Below are 17,682 nucleotides of genomic sequence, written 5' to 3'. Positions count from 1 at the left end.
TATAATGAGATCTTTAACTACTTCAATATCTAAGTTGCCATGGATTATCTCCCAAACCAAATCACTTTATGCCAAATTCCTTTCTGGTCTGAATAACATTCTAACCAGTTCTTAGATAGAGTATGTATAATTCATCCTCATTTTGCAAATTATAAGATAAAACTTTAAATGTAACAATGGGAATTTATGTTATTTTTCTGTAGATGAGTAGCAGGTTAAAATACTTAATAATTACATTGCATTTATTTTTATTAATATTAGGAAAAATGTCTACTTAGAATTAAGAAATTCATTTAGATCATTTACAGGTATCTTATGTGAAGCAGCAGTTTATTATCCTTTTTTATTACATAAATGAAAATAATTTTTTTAGAAAAGACTCTTCCCCCTGGAAAAGAATCCATTTGAAATGATATGTGGGACATCACATGATTGCAAATTTTTAAAAATTTAATTGATGGAGATTTTTCAACTTCATTAACTTTAAGGTCAAGTATAACTTAGAGATTAAATGATAATTACCAGCTTTATCTTGCCTTCCATGAAATCTGGGTCATGTGTTCTAGTTATATTTGTTAAAAATGCTTGAAGTCCATTAACAAATGCCACTATTAGCATTCCCTTTGCAGTTGTCTTCCTTTAGTCGTGTGTTCATTTGCTTCCAAGAAGAACCAACTGCAGTGTAAAATAAGATTATCACATTGCACCAAGAACATCTGAAAAAAGACTTAGAGATAGGAGATGGAAGTTTCAGCATGGTTAATGGCAGGAAACAGTATAGCTAGAAATATGTAAGGATTGGACAAATAAAACAAATCTAACTTTGATTCAATGGTCCTGAGATTGTTTGGGATCTGTCGTGAAAACGTGTGATGTCGCAAAGAAAATTGAAGTGATGTGGTCAAAGGAACAGATGCTGGAGTAAATGTTAGTTTCATTTTCAACATTATGAATACAAATAGGAATAAGTTTTTAGGAGATACACTCGTTGTGCATTGCAGGAGCATTAGGCATGAATTAAATGAACCTGACAGAGAAATGAGAGATGTGAATTACGTGATGTAGAGGGACAATGACTGTTCCAGAGCAAGAGGAGCTTCGTGTGTTTGAACATTATGGTTCTAAATTACATTTCTTATTCATTGGTATCATATAAAAATAGACCCCTGAGATTTTTTTTAAGGTTTATTTATTTAATTTGATAGAGAGAGAGAGCATCTGCATGCATGAGCGAGCAGGGGAGGGACAGAGAGAGAGGGGAAGAGACAGAGAATCCCAAGCAGGTTTCATCCATGATGCCAGCGCAGAGCCCAATGTGGGGCTCGATCTTATGAATGAGATCATGACTTTAGCTGAAATGAAGAGTTGGACCCTTAACTGACTGAACCACCAAGGCTCCCCAATCCCTGAGATTTTAATAATACATAAGAGTATTTTCATTTTTACTTTTTATTCCATCTTAACTTTCCTCCAAATAATTGTTCTTTGATAAGAAGAATGTGCTCCCAAACAGATTTTTACAAGTTGTTCATATCCTTATATAAGAATGCGATAGTGAAAAAGTGGGACTGAAATTGCAGAATGTATATGTTTGTGGATACTGAGTTCTTGTGAGGTCATACTTCCTAATCAACATTAAACATTGATTAAGATTGTCAAATTTAACAATGCAGTTTAGTCAGTGATTTATGTATAAACAAGCAATTGGAACTTGGAGTGGTTCCATATCTTTCATGAAAGCACTGATGTAATGTTTAGATTAAAAACTCTGAATGGGCATCAATTTGGATATTGTAGTGACTGAAACCCTTCTTTTTGGCAAAATAAATATATATTTGTTAAATTAGTTTTTAATATTTAAAAATACTAATCTGCCTTTTTGGAAAGAATGCTGTTCAACTTGATGAATTTTCGAATCCAATATGACAAGGCAATCTTTCAAACTGTCTGTTCCTTAATTTCAAGCAAGTTGGATTCAGCCAAAACAGCTACTAACTGGCCATGAATAAGCACAGACAAAAACTGCAGAAGTAGAGACAGATGGAATCCCCATGGCCAAAGAGGTTAGGGACATGCTGGGGAGGAATTGGGACTTCATCTGGGCCTTGAAGAGTGAATCCAATTTAGATTGGCAGAGGAGTAAGCAAACAGAAAGAGCAAAACATGTTTTGAAGTTTTTTCTGCAACAGGAGGTTTACAGCCAGGAGCGTTAGATCACACTGCTGAGACAGGGACCAGATTGTGGAGGAAAGGGATTATATGGAGTGATTCTATTCAAGATTTGCAAACCACTAAGTTATAGCAGACATTCAGGAACCTTCCCAACTTTAAACAGGTTCCTTGGTTATGAAAAGGGAGCAACTCTATAAGTGCCCCCTATGTCACAGGGTTATGAGAATTAACACAGGGTACAGAACCAAAGTGTTATAAAAATGTCAAGTGGTAGGGGCACCTGGGTGGCTCAGTGGTTGAGCGTCCAACTTTGGTTCAGGTCATGATCTCACAGAGTTGATGAGTTTGAGCCCTGCATTGGGCTCTCTGCTGTCAGCACAGAGCCCACTTCAGATCCTCTGCACCCCCCTCCCTTTGCCTCTCCCCCACTTGTTCTCTCTCTCTCTCTCCCTCTTTCTCTTGCTCACTCGCTCTCTTTCAAAATAAATAAATAAACTTTAAAAAATATCCAAAGGTAGATTGCATGTGGATAGCTATCAACCCTGCTGGGTTGCTATACTCTGCGTGAGTAATTTTACTCTGCATCCCAGCCAGCTCAGTTTCCACTTGTTTCCTGCAATGATTGTTGTAAACCTTCATCATTCCATGCAAAGCTTTGATTCTACCCATTCTCTTATTCTCAGCAGGTAACTTCTTTACCAACAAAACAGAAAACAGAAACTAACTTCCTTATCCTTCTGCTCCCATAACATAAACCCACATGCTTCATGCCCACTTCTTCCTCCTTCTTCCTAGTCTCAGTGGAATGCATACCCTTTCTCCTAGGAGTGATGGGTCCATCTGAGTACTGAATCTCATCTCTTTGTGGCTTCAGAGACATCTTATTCCGTCCATTATCCCCTCAAACTCTGTTTTCAACTTATTTATTTCTTTTTGCTTCTCCAGATCAGCATTTAAATATGCTCACGTTTCTTTCTTAACCACACATTCCCTTCTAGCTTTTGTTTTTTGACCTATTTCCCCTTTTTATCCCAATTTCTGAAAGGTGTGATTGATTTTCATTGTCTCCATTTCTTCATGTCAGATGCTCTCCTTCACCTACTTCAGTCTAGATTTTTTATCCCATTTCCCTTCCAAACTACTTACACCAAGGTCACTGATAACTTCTGTAATGTTAAATCAGACGTTTTTCGGCCAGCATTTTGCTTGACCTCTAGGCAACAATTAATTCTATTGCTCCCTCCCTCCTTCAGATACTTCTTTACCTTGTCTTCATGATACTACATTGTATTGATCAGGGATCAGAGTTGCAAACAGCACAACCCACTATGGAAGTTTAAGCAGAAAAGGAATATATTGAAGAATGTTAGAAGGCTCCCAGTATATGTGGGAGGACAGGTTTAGATGATGTTCAGCCAAGACAATGCATGTCAGACCTGAGTACATATCCCACTACCTCTGCCTCTTGATGTCAACACCACTACTCACACTGAATTGCATAGTGTTCACCGATGACATCCGGGACTAGACTCCAGAACCTATGCCACTGCTACCATCCTAAGTGCCAAATGCCTTCTCCACCCTGCTTGTCAGATTTCACAGCCTTGCTTAGCCATGAGTTCTCTTCTGAACTGAGGTTTTGCATTAGTGCCCCTGGTGGGCAGTCCTAGGTTACAAGTCTATACCCTAGCTGCCAAATACGCTGAAATTTGACTTGTGACTTCCATCTTGGGGAGATGGGGATTTCCTCAAGTATAGAAGGTGTGTTCAAGGGTGATTGCTGACCACTATTTCAACACTGGTCTGCTTCTTCTAGTTTGCCACCACCTCTCTGAGCAAGCTTTTTCAGTCTCCTTTCTTTACTTGCCTCTTAAATATTGAAGTTCCCCAGCCCTCCATCTTAGCTTTTTTCTCCTCATTCTGTACCCTCTCCTTGGGTGATGTTGTCTAATATTATGGCTTTAATTACTTTCTCTGTGCTTGAGGCTCCCAAATCTTGACTTCCATTCTTGTCTTCTCTCCTGATATATATATGGAGAGTATATGGAAGTATTCAGTACTTCTCTCCATTGATAGATAGAGATAGATATATGTATATATAAAGTCTTTTCTCTCCTGATATATATATGTATATATATGTAAATGTGTGTGTGTATGTGTGTATATATATATATGTATATATAATCTCGATATCTCCACACTTTTTTTGTTTTTTTTTTTTTCAACGTTTTATTTTATTTTTTTTTGGGACAGAGAGAGACAGAGCATGAACGGGGGAGGGGCAGAGAGAGAGGGAGACACAGAATCGGAAACAGGCTCCAGGCTCTGAGCCATCAGCCCAGAGCCCGACGCGGGGCTCGAACTCCCGGACCGCGAGATCGTGACCTGGCTGAAGTCGGATGCTCAACCGACTGCGCCACCCAGGCGCCCCTCCACGCTTTTTTTGTATGCAGCTAGAACATACCGTCCCAGACACAGGAAGCCAAACTCCAAGTGAGTGTCCTCCGAGCTTCCAGTTTGCTCATCCTGAATCCATCCTCTCTTCTACCTTGCAGTTAAAAAATGTTGCTTAGCAACTCGTGTCATTTCATTCATTCACACCCTTTAGAAGAGCATACACACACACACACACACACACACACACACACACACACACACACACGTGCATGTGCCTACATGGCAGACAGTGTCTCTAGAAGGTTGCACAAGAAATTGGTAAAAGTGGATATCTCTGAGATTGCGAGTGGGAAGTTGAGTGGCTATGGGTTGGACTTAACTTTAATTTTGCCCTCTGTTGTATCTTTGAAAGTTTATACTCTGTGTACATATGATGTATTAAAAAATTGATTTTAAAACTTCAGTAGATTCCCATCCATCACAGGATAAGGTCCAATTATTTTGTGAGTTTTGCAAGATATACACACAAAATAGCTCCTGTTTAGTTCATTAGCCACATTTAATGTTTTGCTATTCTTTGAATATATCAAAATCTCTCACTTTTCACAATTTGTGCGTAGTTCTTTTGTTTGAAATGTTCTCCTCTTTCCCATCTCATTAGCTAACTCTACTTTTCCTTTAGTCCTCTGCTTAGATGTCACACCCTCCTTCTGAAAGTTTTGCCTTGCCTGTAAGATTTGGAGCCCTCACATTTTGTTCCAGATGGCACTATCCTTATCAAATTCCGATAGCATTTTTAAAAATTATTATTTGTCTCTCAGAAGGACCAGAGCTCTACAAAGACAGATACTATCTGTCTTCTTCAAGGATATGCCATTGGTGTCCAAGTTAATACCTTGGGACATAGTAGGAATTCAATAAATATTACTTACATGGATAAACTACTCATGCTTTTGTTTCCTCAAACCCTTAAATGATCTCACCTTTCCCCACAAGTATAATTTTATGATCCACTCTCAACCCTGTCTCAAATTTTCTAACTGCATGTCTCCAAGTATATCTATTTTAAATCAGGAATCCTAACACTAAGAATAATGTATTCTATTAAAAGTAGCAAGAACAATGATACAATGCTAGAGTTTTTATCCTTCTTGAGGAATGTACCATACAATTTACAATGAATGAATTAAAAAGATGAATGAAGAAAATATGGCATTATTATTTTGAGATATCAAAATATCACATGTTTCAGTAGCATATGATATAGTTTTTAATACATAAAAATTAATATTTGGTAAACAAACTTGTTAATGCCACTGACTTTAAAATAGGATTGCTTGCAATTCCTTTTAATGTTAGCCTATTTGTAAATGACATTTTAATTTATTCTTTACTGATTTTTCACCGAGCAGCCTACTTATACTTGCAAATTTTTTATTTTCAAAAATACTCTTATCTTCCCAAATGTTACTCTCAAATCTCTTTCCAGAATTACATTTCTCAGAACTTAGCCTTTTTCCTGGTTTATGAATTAAGTCATTGATCTCTTTGCCAACTTTGCCAAGCCAGTTTTTCACAGCTGGTGGGCTAAGACTTAGCAATAACCCATACCAATGTGTATTTGTCTTTAATGTGTGGAGTCCTTGCTGTTGAGCTGCATGACTTCAAGATTTTATTGGCTGAGCAATAAAGCATTAGTGTTCATTAACATGCTAATATAATCCTTTTATAGGGAAAAATTGAGATAGCATGCTGTATCCCTAGAAATATACCATGCTTTTAAAAAATGTTATCAATGACACATAAAGCATAAGATGGGGAGGGTAGGTAGCCAGGTTGTGTGGCAAAAGCACACAGGAGAGGGGACATCATACCTGAGTGTCCACTGCCCCCAAGGATAGTCAGGAGACCACTCTATAGGCCAAAGGAACAGTAATGTGGGACCTAGGAAACAGTTTTCTCATTATGATTGCCACTCACTAACTATGTAAACTTGTGCTAGAAGGATCTTCCAAACACCCAGATCTGATTCAGTTAAGTCTCTCCTAAAACCTTTGCCATGTCATATAGGACGGAGTTCAGATTTAAAAAAAAATTTTTTTTAAGTTTATTCATTTTTGAGAGAGAGAGAGAGAGAGAGAGAGAGAGAGAGACAGAGTGTAAGCAGGGGAGGGGCAGAGAGAGAGGGAGACACAGAATCAGAATCAGACTCCAGGCTCTGAGCTGTCAGCACAGGGCCCAGTGCAGGGCTCTAACCCATGAACCATGCGATCATGACCTGAGCTGAAGTCTGACACTTAACCGACTGAGCCACCCAGGCATCCCTAGAGTTCAGGTTTTTTAATGTGGGTCATGGAAGTTTCACGATCTGATTCCTGCCACCTTCTTACTTTGTCTTTGGCGTTTCTGTTTCTCCATTTTGTTAATTGTAAATGACCGTGGTTAGGTTAGATGATTTCTATAGTTCCTTTCAGGTCTAACAATCGGTGATTCTGAATAGTTACAAAGTCAACCTCAGCTTTCAGATAGGATGAAAGGGAATTTATAAATTTATAAATTACTGTTTCTAAAGCAGATCAACTTGAATTATCCTGGGGCAAGAGAGGTTGTTCAAGTATAAGAAACAGGGTTTACTTATGCTTTTTAAGTTTGTTGGCATATGACTGTGTGCCCTACAAAATCCTGGAGAATCAGATTCTTCACTGCAACCATACAAATCGTGTTCTCTTTGTTAGAATTGTAAAGTGTGAGGGCTGGTAATGACTTGGAAACCTCTAGCCTTTATATATATATATATATATATATATATATATATATATATATATATATATATAAATAAATATGTGTATATATATATATATATATATATATATATATATATATATAGATGATGAAATTAAGGTCCAGAGAGATGAAATGCCTGTCAGGTTTATAACAGAGCCAAAGACTAGAATCCAGTCATCTTTATTCCCCCTGCAGTGCTCTTCTACCATGCAAGACTATATTTTACCACAGTGGCTTCTGTTCACTGTTCATACAAAAAGCTCACGTCCAGCTAAATGCCTGGACAGCATACTGGGAAGACAAAGGATCCATCTGCCAAGTTGAGCTCCAGGTCAGATCAGTGTGAATTAGGACACTTATCCTTTTTCCTACGAGATGAAAAGCCATGAAAGGATTCATTGATTCATCTAGCACATTTTAATTAATTAATTAATTAATTAATTATTTAATGTTTATTCATTGTTGAGAGAGACAGAGACAGAGCTTGAGCAGGGGAGGGGCAGAGAGAGAGGGAGACACAGAATCCAAAGCAGGCTCCAGGCTCTGAGCTGTCAGCACAGAGCCCGACGCAGGGCTCGAACCCACAGACCATGAGATCATGACCTGAGCCAAAGTCAGACGCCCAACCAACTGAGCCACCCAGGCACCCCATCTAGCACATTTTTAGTAAGGGCCAGCCATTGTTCTATAACAAGGTCTCTACCCTCCTGAATCTTATATTCCAATAGAAATAGACAACAGACATACCGACAAATCACTTACTAGGATACTTTCAGACCCTGATAAGTAATGGAGAAACTGGGGCTTGGAAGGTTACTTTAATTTAGTCAACTGCTCCTTACCTTGATTGTACCACTCTTCTCAGTTCCACATTACCAACTCTTGTGAGATTTCTTTTTCTTTTTTTTTTTTAACGTTTATTTTATTTTTGAGAAAGACAGAGAGAATCTGAAGCAGGTTCTGTGGTGACAGCAGAGAGCCCAATGCAGGGCTCGAATTCACAAACCATGAGATCATAACCTGAGCGAAGTCAGAGGCTTAACCAACTCAAGCCACCCAGGCTCCCCAATGAGATATACTTTTCTATGTCACTTCCCTACTCCCCTCCTTCCAAATGCTTTCATATTTCCATAGCACAGCAAGGAAGATACCTTTCTCGTATTTGTTGAATTTGTGCATTCCCATTCTGTCTCCTATCCCATAGCTGTATTTCTGTTTTATTTCCTGCATAAACTTCAACCGAATGGAATACTCATTGTTCCTAAATGTTTCATGCCTTTGCTGCCTCTGCTGCTGGCACTAGACTTGAATCTCTACAATATGCCTGCTCATCTTAGAGCATCTCTATTTGACAAGAAACTGTTCAGTGGCAGCCTTCTTCAACTTTGTATACGTCTGTCACTTTAAGCCTACTTCAAAAATCTACCTCACGCCCTGCCACACCAACCAGCACATTGTCCTTGGTTGCCCAGTCTCTTAGTCACCAACTTTCCTCTGAATACCAGTCCTGGTAGTGAGTGTATTCTTTCTTGCCTTCCCTTTTCTTTTCTCTTTTTTCTTTCCTGGCACTTGATATATAGGACCTCATGCTGTTATTCATGCTGTATCCAGGCATCTTAATTTCATTATCAGCTCCTCAAGCTGGGGGAGGGAAGAGTCATACAATTACTTATATCACCAAATGTAAATTCCCAAATGTGTTCTGCATTAGTACGTGTTCAGAATAAAAAAGCACTGTGTTAAAAAAGTTAGTTGCTCCCTATTTAATGCCCATTGTATATGTTTCTGCTATATAGTACGCATCACTTCATAACATTATTGTTTAAGTGTTACTCCTCCAGCTAGAATTTGTCTTTGTTGCTTAATGCAATATGTAGACATGGGGCATGTACATTACATACTTGTTGAATTAATGAACGAAAATTTTAAAAACATGACTAGGTATTCAGAGCCTGTAATTTCCTCATGTCCATGGGTAACTTTAGGGGGGGAGATGGAAGAAGAATAGTGTTATAATGGTCCTGAGACTTATTTGATCATGCAGTACTCTGTGTTTCGAGGAACCATGAACCTCTCTTAGACATACTGCTCTCTAAAGTACAGGCTTAAAACATAGAAGGCACCTAACTGGATGATGATGATGGTGGTGGTGGTGATACTACTTAGAAGGATTATAAGTCCTTTAAAGGCAGGACCTAAGCTTAACTCTCTTTGTGCTGAATTTTGTGCTAAAAGTCACATGGCCCACACAAAGGGCACACAGTGTTGCAATTATATTTTTTGGTATTTTACTTTGTTTCCCCCCCTCACAATACTGCTCCTGACACTTCATATCTCTGGGCCATGAATTCAGTATTTCTTTGTGATCCAAACCATTCAAGTTCCTAAAAGGCTTCATGTTAAATAGGTTCCTCAATAGGTTTTGCTTTATGACCCCATGTTGCGTTTTCTCTGATCACATGGTATCTTCACAGGAAACATCTACAAAAAATGAGACCGGCCAATGTCTCCCAACAGTCTGTGGTTTGTAGACCCACCAACAAACAAGTGGTAGAGACAGTGTTTACGCTGTCACAAAATACCCTATTTATCTTATAAACCAAATTATCCAATAGCTTTGGCTGTCAATAGGGTCCATTAACAGAAATCACCCTAACTGTCTCTTTTCTGTGTCTTCTCTAATAGGACTTTAATACTCTCAAAGTTCTCATTCCTTGAGTATTCTTGGGAGGGGTCTGGGGTGCTTTGTGTACTTCTGAGTTTGATTTGCCAGGTTTGTTGGCCACTCGTACTGAGGTGGGCTTCCTCCTCTAGCATACTGTTTGGAGAGAAGGACAGTGTCTTCAGTAATTAATGCTTGCTCCAGCTGGGACTCCGTTCTGCACTAGGCACTGTAGCTACATCCTTGACTCTACCAAGAAATGAGGTCTTTCACTAGAAACTAGGCTTGTCTTGAGGAAATGATACAGTGTACTCAATAATTCTCCCCTTTGATAACCAAGATCTCGTCACTGAGTTGTGTTCATTATTCTTGGCTCTTTCCTTCCCAAAGATAAATTCTTTACACCGCTGTGCACATGAACTTCATTGTGGCCATCCCTCCCATTCGCAAGCTTAAGCCCAGGGGACTTCTGCAGTGGCTTTCAGTAACTTCCACTTCAGTTCAGCACTCTCTCAGAGGAGCAGGGTTAAAGACCATTGATCCAGCTGAGCTCATTAGTAATCCCATATGATTCCTATTATTATCTTAAGAACCTGGAAGCAAATGAGTTTTCATCATATTCCCCCAGGGTGCCTGTAGTTTGATTTTTAGGCTGTAATTGAATGTGATACTTGCCTTGCAGACTAGTGCAAACATTTAGAAGTAGCATGATATCATGAGAAAAGTATTATACTAGAAGTCAGATAATCTGAGATATATTCTTTAAAAAAAAAAAAGTTTATTTGTTTATTTATTTATTTATTTTGAGAGAGAGAGAATATCCCAAGCAAGGCCCATGCTGTCAGCACAAAGCTCAATTTGGGGTTCTTTCCCACAAACCACGAGATAAGGACCTGAGCCAAAATCAAGAGTTGGAGACTTAACCAACTGAGCCATTCAGGCACCACTGAGATCTATTCTTAGATCTTCCTTACGCTAGCCTTGAAGCATTTATTCATTCATTCTGCAGCATTTATTGACCCTGTAATATCCTAAACACCCTATAAGCTATTGTGAGTTCAAAAATGGATTACATACTTAGTGATTCTTAACCCTGCTTATACATTAGACCAGGGATCATCAGATTATGGCCTGCAGGCCAAATCTGATGCAACTTTTGTTTTTGTAAATAATTTTTTTTTGAAATATCACCAGGCTCACTTATTTACATTGCCTGTGGTTGCTTTCATGCTAGAAAAACAGACTTAAATTTACAACAGAGATCCTGTAAGTCCCAAAGCCTAGAATGTTTACTATCTAGATCTTTACTGAAAAATTTTGCTGATCCCTGCATTTGACTCATCATGGGGAAGATTTAAAAAAGAAATCATTGCCTGTGTTCCACCACAGATAGTTAAATAAGATTTGGAGTGGGGGTTTGGGAGTTGGCCCAAGAACTGATGTTTTTAAAAAAGTATCCCAGATGAATATAATGTGCAGCTAGAGTTAAGAGACACAACTAGATGATCTCTACCCTGGAGGAGTATATAAGACTGACTGGCGAGAAGAAGCTTATAAAACTTAATAAAGTCGCAATGGATGAATCTGCAATGGAAATACAAAGTTCCAAGAGAGCACTGCATAGGGAGAATTTTACTTTATTAGGAAAGTTTTCACAGAGAGACGTTTAAACAGATTCTTGGAGAATAATCCACTGGTGGCCAAGATCCACTAAGGGTGGTGATAGGCAAAGAAGGAATAGAGAGAACAGCATGTGTAGAGACAGGTAGATATGAGAGAGCATGGTCCATTTGAGGAATGATCAGAAGTTCTTTGTGGCCAGAACACTGAGAGGGAAGAAGGGAGTGGGTCATAATCTATAAAACTGAAAAAGTAAGGGCCAGAACTGAAAGAGCTTTTTATGTTAAGAAGTTTGTAATTTATTGTGTTAACTTTCATTTAGTAGTTTAGTGGAAAAATTGAATCTTTCTAGGCTTCCATTTTCCCATCTGTAGAATAAGCAGTTAGCTTAGATGATTGCCAAGATCCCTTTACCTCTAAAATATAACTTTCTGAGATTTCATCAGTTACTTCTTTTGATACTCTCAGGACTGGGTTATATGGATACCATGACTTACGGTGTAGTCAGTCACCAGACTATCTCCTATAATTGATCCATTTCTCTTAATAGTAGAAATGAGAGCATTGCTACTTTGGGGATGCCTGAAACAATGCGTTAAGGCCCTTCATAAAGAGTATTTCATAATGACAAGATATTTGTGAAATAGTTTATGTTCCATGCAGAGAGGTGCTATAAAATGGGGACAGTCTTATTGTAAAATTCACATTCTTCCCAGTGCCTGTTATGACTTACCATGTCTTTACACTCAAAACTTGGTGTGTGAATTTCTATGGAAGTTCTTCAATATGATATCTTACTACTATTTTACAGTTTTTCATTTATATCAGGTCTCTACATTGTAATTTCATCTCTATTCAGACACTGGGATAGCTATATCTCTACTTCTATCTCTAATAAACTATATGGTATTGGTTTCTTGTCTTTAAGTTATTCAAGTTCTGGTGTATGTAAATATTTTATTTACCTCTTACAGCCTCCCCAAATACACAGAATAGCCAGTAGATCAAAAAATAATATATGGTATACTCAGTGTTTGAAGATTCCGAGACTCCAAGGTAGCAAACTTGTACTTTCTGATTCATTTTATCAGAGGTAGATGATTGCGCTGAAATTTTCTAACTATATTTAGAATGTTGCAAGTTGAAATATATAGACATGTTTGAAATTCCAGCAAGACCTATTGGAAAAAAATGTTTACAGTTTCTGTCATTTGAACATCAAGCATTCTTATTAAAGGAGATGTTTTGAATACTTTTAAAAAATGCTTTTCAATTGGAAACTATTGCCTTCTCCAAGAAAATTATAGAGAAACTCTAGAATATTGGCCACTGTTGACCTCTTTGCCCTACTTCTTCTCCACAGACATTGATGAGTGTGCTGAAGGGCGCCATTACTGCCGTGAGAATACAATGTGTGTTAACACCCCGGGTTCTTTCATGTGCATCTGCAAAACTGGATACATCAGAATTGATGATTATTCGTGTACAGGTAAACAGTAGCTATTTGTGAAACAAAATCTTCCTATTCCTTAAGTTTACTTTTAAAGGTTCCTTTTAACTCTAATTTTTTGGAAAAGGATGCCATAAATACTTCCTTACAACAAAACAAGTCATAAGGGAAAGCATATCTCCTTAATTTGGTAGTTAATTTTGAACCTGTTCTAAGGAAAGAAATACCTGCTTGCCCTGGGTAAGTTTTATACTCCCTGTTAGGAGAGTAAAGAAACACTAGAGAACCAAATTAACATTATGCTAATTTTAAATGTAAACAGTTTTATGCTCAAAACTTATGTGAATCCAATGGCAAATCCGAGAAACAACCCTTGAAAATTTCCTTTATATGGCAGTAGATTTTTGCATAGAGGAAGGATAACATAAATAATGCGATGTTTTCAGAAATAGATTCTTAAAGTGCTAGAAAATGGGAATATTAAAGAGAACCGAGCTCCTTCATGTCTCTGGGAAATGCAGCTGAGCACATCAAAGAAGTTTTGCTTTTGTTTGTTTTATGAACTGTCACTCCCGTCAGTACCATCCAGAGTCCTGTTCATGGATATCTTGAGTGTAGTCATGTCTAAAGTTGGTCCTGGGACAAAACAGCCTATTCACTTCATATTCTATGAGTTCCTACCTGTAGAATATGAAAGAAAATGGTGCTAGAAGAGTAGCTTGAAGACTATGGGGTTTGAGGAATTGTGGGTGTGAAACAGATATTTCTTTGGATTTCTTTTTTTTTTAAATAGAAGAATCTTAAATAAATTTTAGAAAAAATGTGTGGAATCATAACGTTGGAGAGTACTCAAAATATTAATCGTGTAACTTTTTATTGTACCTGTCACTTTCTACTCCATCTCCAACTTTATCGTTTTTGTCTAATGGATGTACAAATAATACTTCAAGGTTTCCAGGGAAAGAGACCGCATGACACGCTAGTAAAACTATGAATCTATAATAAAAGTGTCATCTTATGCCTCTGTGTTATTGTACACTCTTCTAAGTTTTCATTATAGTGACCATAATGTGTACTATTTGATATCTTGTTTATCAAGATAGAGGTCTTTCACTAAATTCAAATATAATATTTATGTAAAAACAAAATATCGCATGTAAAGAACAATGAGAAGTGGCCTCCCAATCTATAGAGAATAACCAAAGATATTTTGAAGGTAGAATTCATATAGAGTTGCTGATTGATTTGCAAATTCTCGCTTTTTTGTCAGCTTATTCTAAATATTTCCACATTGTGGGACTAATTCTGCACGTTTTCATTAGACAAAATTTAATCACACCGAGTGGCAGAGTTTCTTGAAGTACTACGGAAATCTTTGTCAACATAAAAAATATAAATAACAAATCTCAATAAATTTATGGAGAATAAAATACACAGTTTGCTGTATTGTTGGTAATATCAGTAAGTCTGAGTTCCAATGTAATTGTTAACAACAACAACAAAAGTCTTAGTGAAACTACTGCATCTCAGAGTATTTCAAGATGTGCTCATAAAAAAAAAAAAAAAATGGAGAGCTAGCAGTTTTCAAGGAGTCTGCTGATTCTGTGGCATGAAAGACTTAAAAGCTTTGTACGTTTTTATACTTCCTAGTGATTCTTTTTGTTTTTCTTACATTCTTAAAAAGTGTTCAAGACTGTAAGTAAGAATACATGACACATAATTTGGCCTCCTGTTGAATGAGGAGTGTTTCTTCAGGGCAGAGTATTTTCAAGAGCTTCGTTTCCATTCCAAGCCTGTCTGTTGGCTGTAAATCCAAGGAATCGTTGAGCTGTCTTGCCTTATAGAGAATCTCTTGCTCTGGCTTTACCTCTCCTAGTGTATTTTCCTTCCAAATAAAATCCCGCAAATTACTATTTGTTTTTGACTACTTAGGGAGAATTTTCCATTAAGATTCCAAAGTATCTAACGATATAAATAAAGTATCCCATTGTAGGAATGCCACTGAAGGCCAAGATCATTTTAAGAAAAGCTGTTCAGGCCATGATTTTTGTGCCTAAAGAACCAGAGCCAAGAATTTCAAGATCTGGCAGGTGATGGAATGTATTTCCTTAATGATGCATTAGCATTTCCAGCTAACACCAGTATTTCTATGCTTCCACTTAAAGAAAGATTTCTTGCCCTTAAATTTTCTATGTATTATGGGCAGGCCTACAAATTTGAGAATTTAGATCCATACATAAAAGTTGGATTTCCTAGGGATCATGAGTGGATTTTATTTTATAGTTCAAAGTCAGGCGATCTTTGGCAAAACTTTTTATGTTAGACCATGCAGGGTCAGCACATAGTCAGCCTTCCTGTAAAGGAAATGAATGTTTAAATTCTCCCTCTTTGAATCTGTCCCTCTACACTTTAACTTTAGCAGCTATACAAAAGGCTCTAAGAAATGACTCCTCTGCTGGAGGTTTGCCTTGCAACTGAAGGTATCTAGGCTGTACCTTTTCAAGAGCTCCTGTAAGACGAGAGTATGACTTTGTTCTGTTGAAGATTGGGATTTATTTTCCATGAATTTAGATACAGACATCCACATACTTGCAGTATAAATGCAAGCCTTCCAGAATAAATGTCAAGACACCATCACAAAGCCATTCTCTGACATTTGTGGCTGAGCTCCTGGAGTTCTGAATTTGTTTTGCTTCTGTATGCTTGCCCCTCCTCCCTGTTGCAGAGCCCCCCACCTCCCTCGCCATAAGATAACTGACATTCTCATCACTGAACCCAGCAGACTCTCAGAGTTGCTTCCCCATCTGAAAATTAATCATTCTAATTTAAAGAAGAATCCAAGAGCGATACATGTTACTTTATAGCCAGGAGCTTTGATCAATAAAAGAAGCCTTTTTTGCTTTTGTAACCCTGTCACTCTCACATGGAAATTATGTATGCTACAGAGGAATTACCTTACATAGTTGGTAGAATTACATAGTTTATTTTTTTTCTTTCAGTTTCAGATAATTTGAGTTATATCTTCCCCATAATTATAAAATTTGGGAGAGGGGGGCACCTGGATGGCTCAGTCAGCTGAGTATCCAACTTTGGCTTGGGTCATAATCTCACAGTTTGTGAGTTTGAGTCCCACATCCCACTCACTGCTGTCAGCAGGTAGCCCGCTTTGGATCCTCTGTCCCCCTCTCTCTCTGCCCCTCCCCCACTCGTTCTCTCTCTCTCTCTCTCTCTCTCTCTCTCTCTCTCTCTCTTCTCTCTCTCTCTCAAAAATAAATAAAACATTAAAAAATACATAAAATAAAATTTTGGAGATGGAAAATTCTTAAAGGTAATCTAGTCCAATCTCTTAACTTTCACATGTGGGAAAACTGAAGCTCAAAGAGATTAATTGCCTTACCCATGGTCATACAGTTAGTGAGAGGCAAAAGGGGGGCCAGAAGATAAGCCTCTTTATTAGTTCTCATATTATTCACCATTTGTTAATTTTGCAGCCATATAAAAAATAAATAACGGGAAAGATTCATATTTTATGTAGAAATACATTATTAGTTTATTTTTTATTTTTTATTAAAAATTTTTTTAATGTTTATTTATTTTTGAGAGAGAGAGACAGACAGACAGACAGCATGAACAGAGAAGGGGCAGAGAGAGAGAGGGGACACAGAATCTGAAGCAGTCTCCAGGTTCTGGGCTGTCAACACAGAGCCCGATGTGAGGCTCAAACTCATGAACTGTGAGATCATGACTTGAGCCAAAGTCCGATGCTTAACTAACTGAGCCACCCAGGTGCCCCTACGTTATTTAGTTTATAATATTCAGTATTTAAACTGCCTTTCTTATAGATTGTTTCAGTTCATTAGCTTTGATTCCAAGAGGAAATTGTCCCCTACACATCTTATAATAATAATTCTGAACCAGAAGTCAGTAGAAGAAATATAAATCAGCATTTTCTGGGCCTCTGACTCTATTATACAGTTGTGCTAATCATTCAGTTGCAGAAATGCTGTAGCAGTTTAAGCTCTTCTAAAGTCTTTAATATATTTGTCCTTCCAGAGAGGGTGCTATTTATTTATTTTTCTGATTAATGCTTCCTAATCTCTTTCCTTCTCACATCTTTTCCTATTCTCATAGAGGAAAGAATGGGAATACCTACAAGGAAAGAAGGAAAATGAAAAAGAAGGAAAGAAAGAGGGAAGGAGGGGAGGGAGAAGGAAGGGAGGAAGGGATGGAGAGAAAAGACAAAGGGAAGGGGAGACAAGGGAAGGAAAAGGGTTTGATTCACCTGAGCCAAGATGTTAGAAGCCCACTTGCCAGTCTCTCTGATTGCAAAAATAACTTAATTTTTATGCATAACAAAGTTTCTTCGTTACTGATGTGGACTAATGGCTTTCTTGGTTCATTCTTATAAGCATTAGTTGAATTGGGCAAATCTTTTTGAGTTTTACTGGACATCCCTTCCTGGAACTGGTCTTGTGTAATGGGCAAAGAGTAAAATATCTCTGGAAACATAGATGGGATCCAAGAACTGTCGAATTACCAAAGGACAAACATTCTGAGAAGGCATTCATTTCACAGCTTCCTGCTGCATCTCTCTGCT

General features: G+C 37.7%; 1 protein-coding gene across 3 annotated transcripts in view; it reads left to right on the top strand.

Annotated features, from left to right (window-relative positions):
* The window catches only part of NELL2 (neural EGFL like 2), a 329,888-nt gene that overhangs the window by 171,705 nt on the left and 140,501 nt on the right, over positions 1-17,682 (top strand). For all 3 annotated transcript variants that reach the window (XM_045462596.1, XM_045462598.1, XM_045462597.1), the window contains one exon: positions 12,999-13,124. In XM_045462596.1, coding sequence (XP_045318552.1) covers positions 12,999-13,124 — 126 coding nt within the window. The remainder of the gene's footprint in view (positions 1-12,998; positions 13,125-17,682) is intronic.

This window comes from Leopardus geoffroyi, chromosome B4, assembly GCF_018350155.1.
Source record: "Leopardus geoffroyi isolate Oge1 chromosome B4, O.geoffroyi_Oge1_pat1.0, whole genome shotgun sequence".
NCBI classification, from domain to species: Eukaryota; Metazoa; Chordata; class Mammalia; order Carnivora; family Felidae; genus Leopardus; species Leopardus geoffroyi.
Note: the sequence above shows the minus strand (reverse complement) of the source record. Positions and strands in the feature narration are given on the sequence as shown.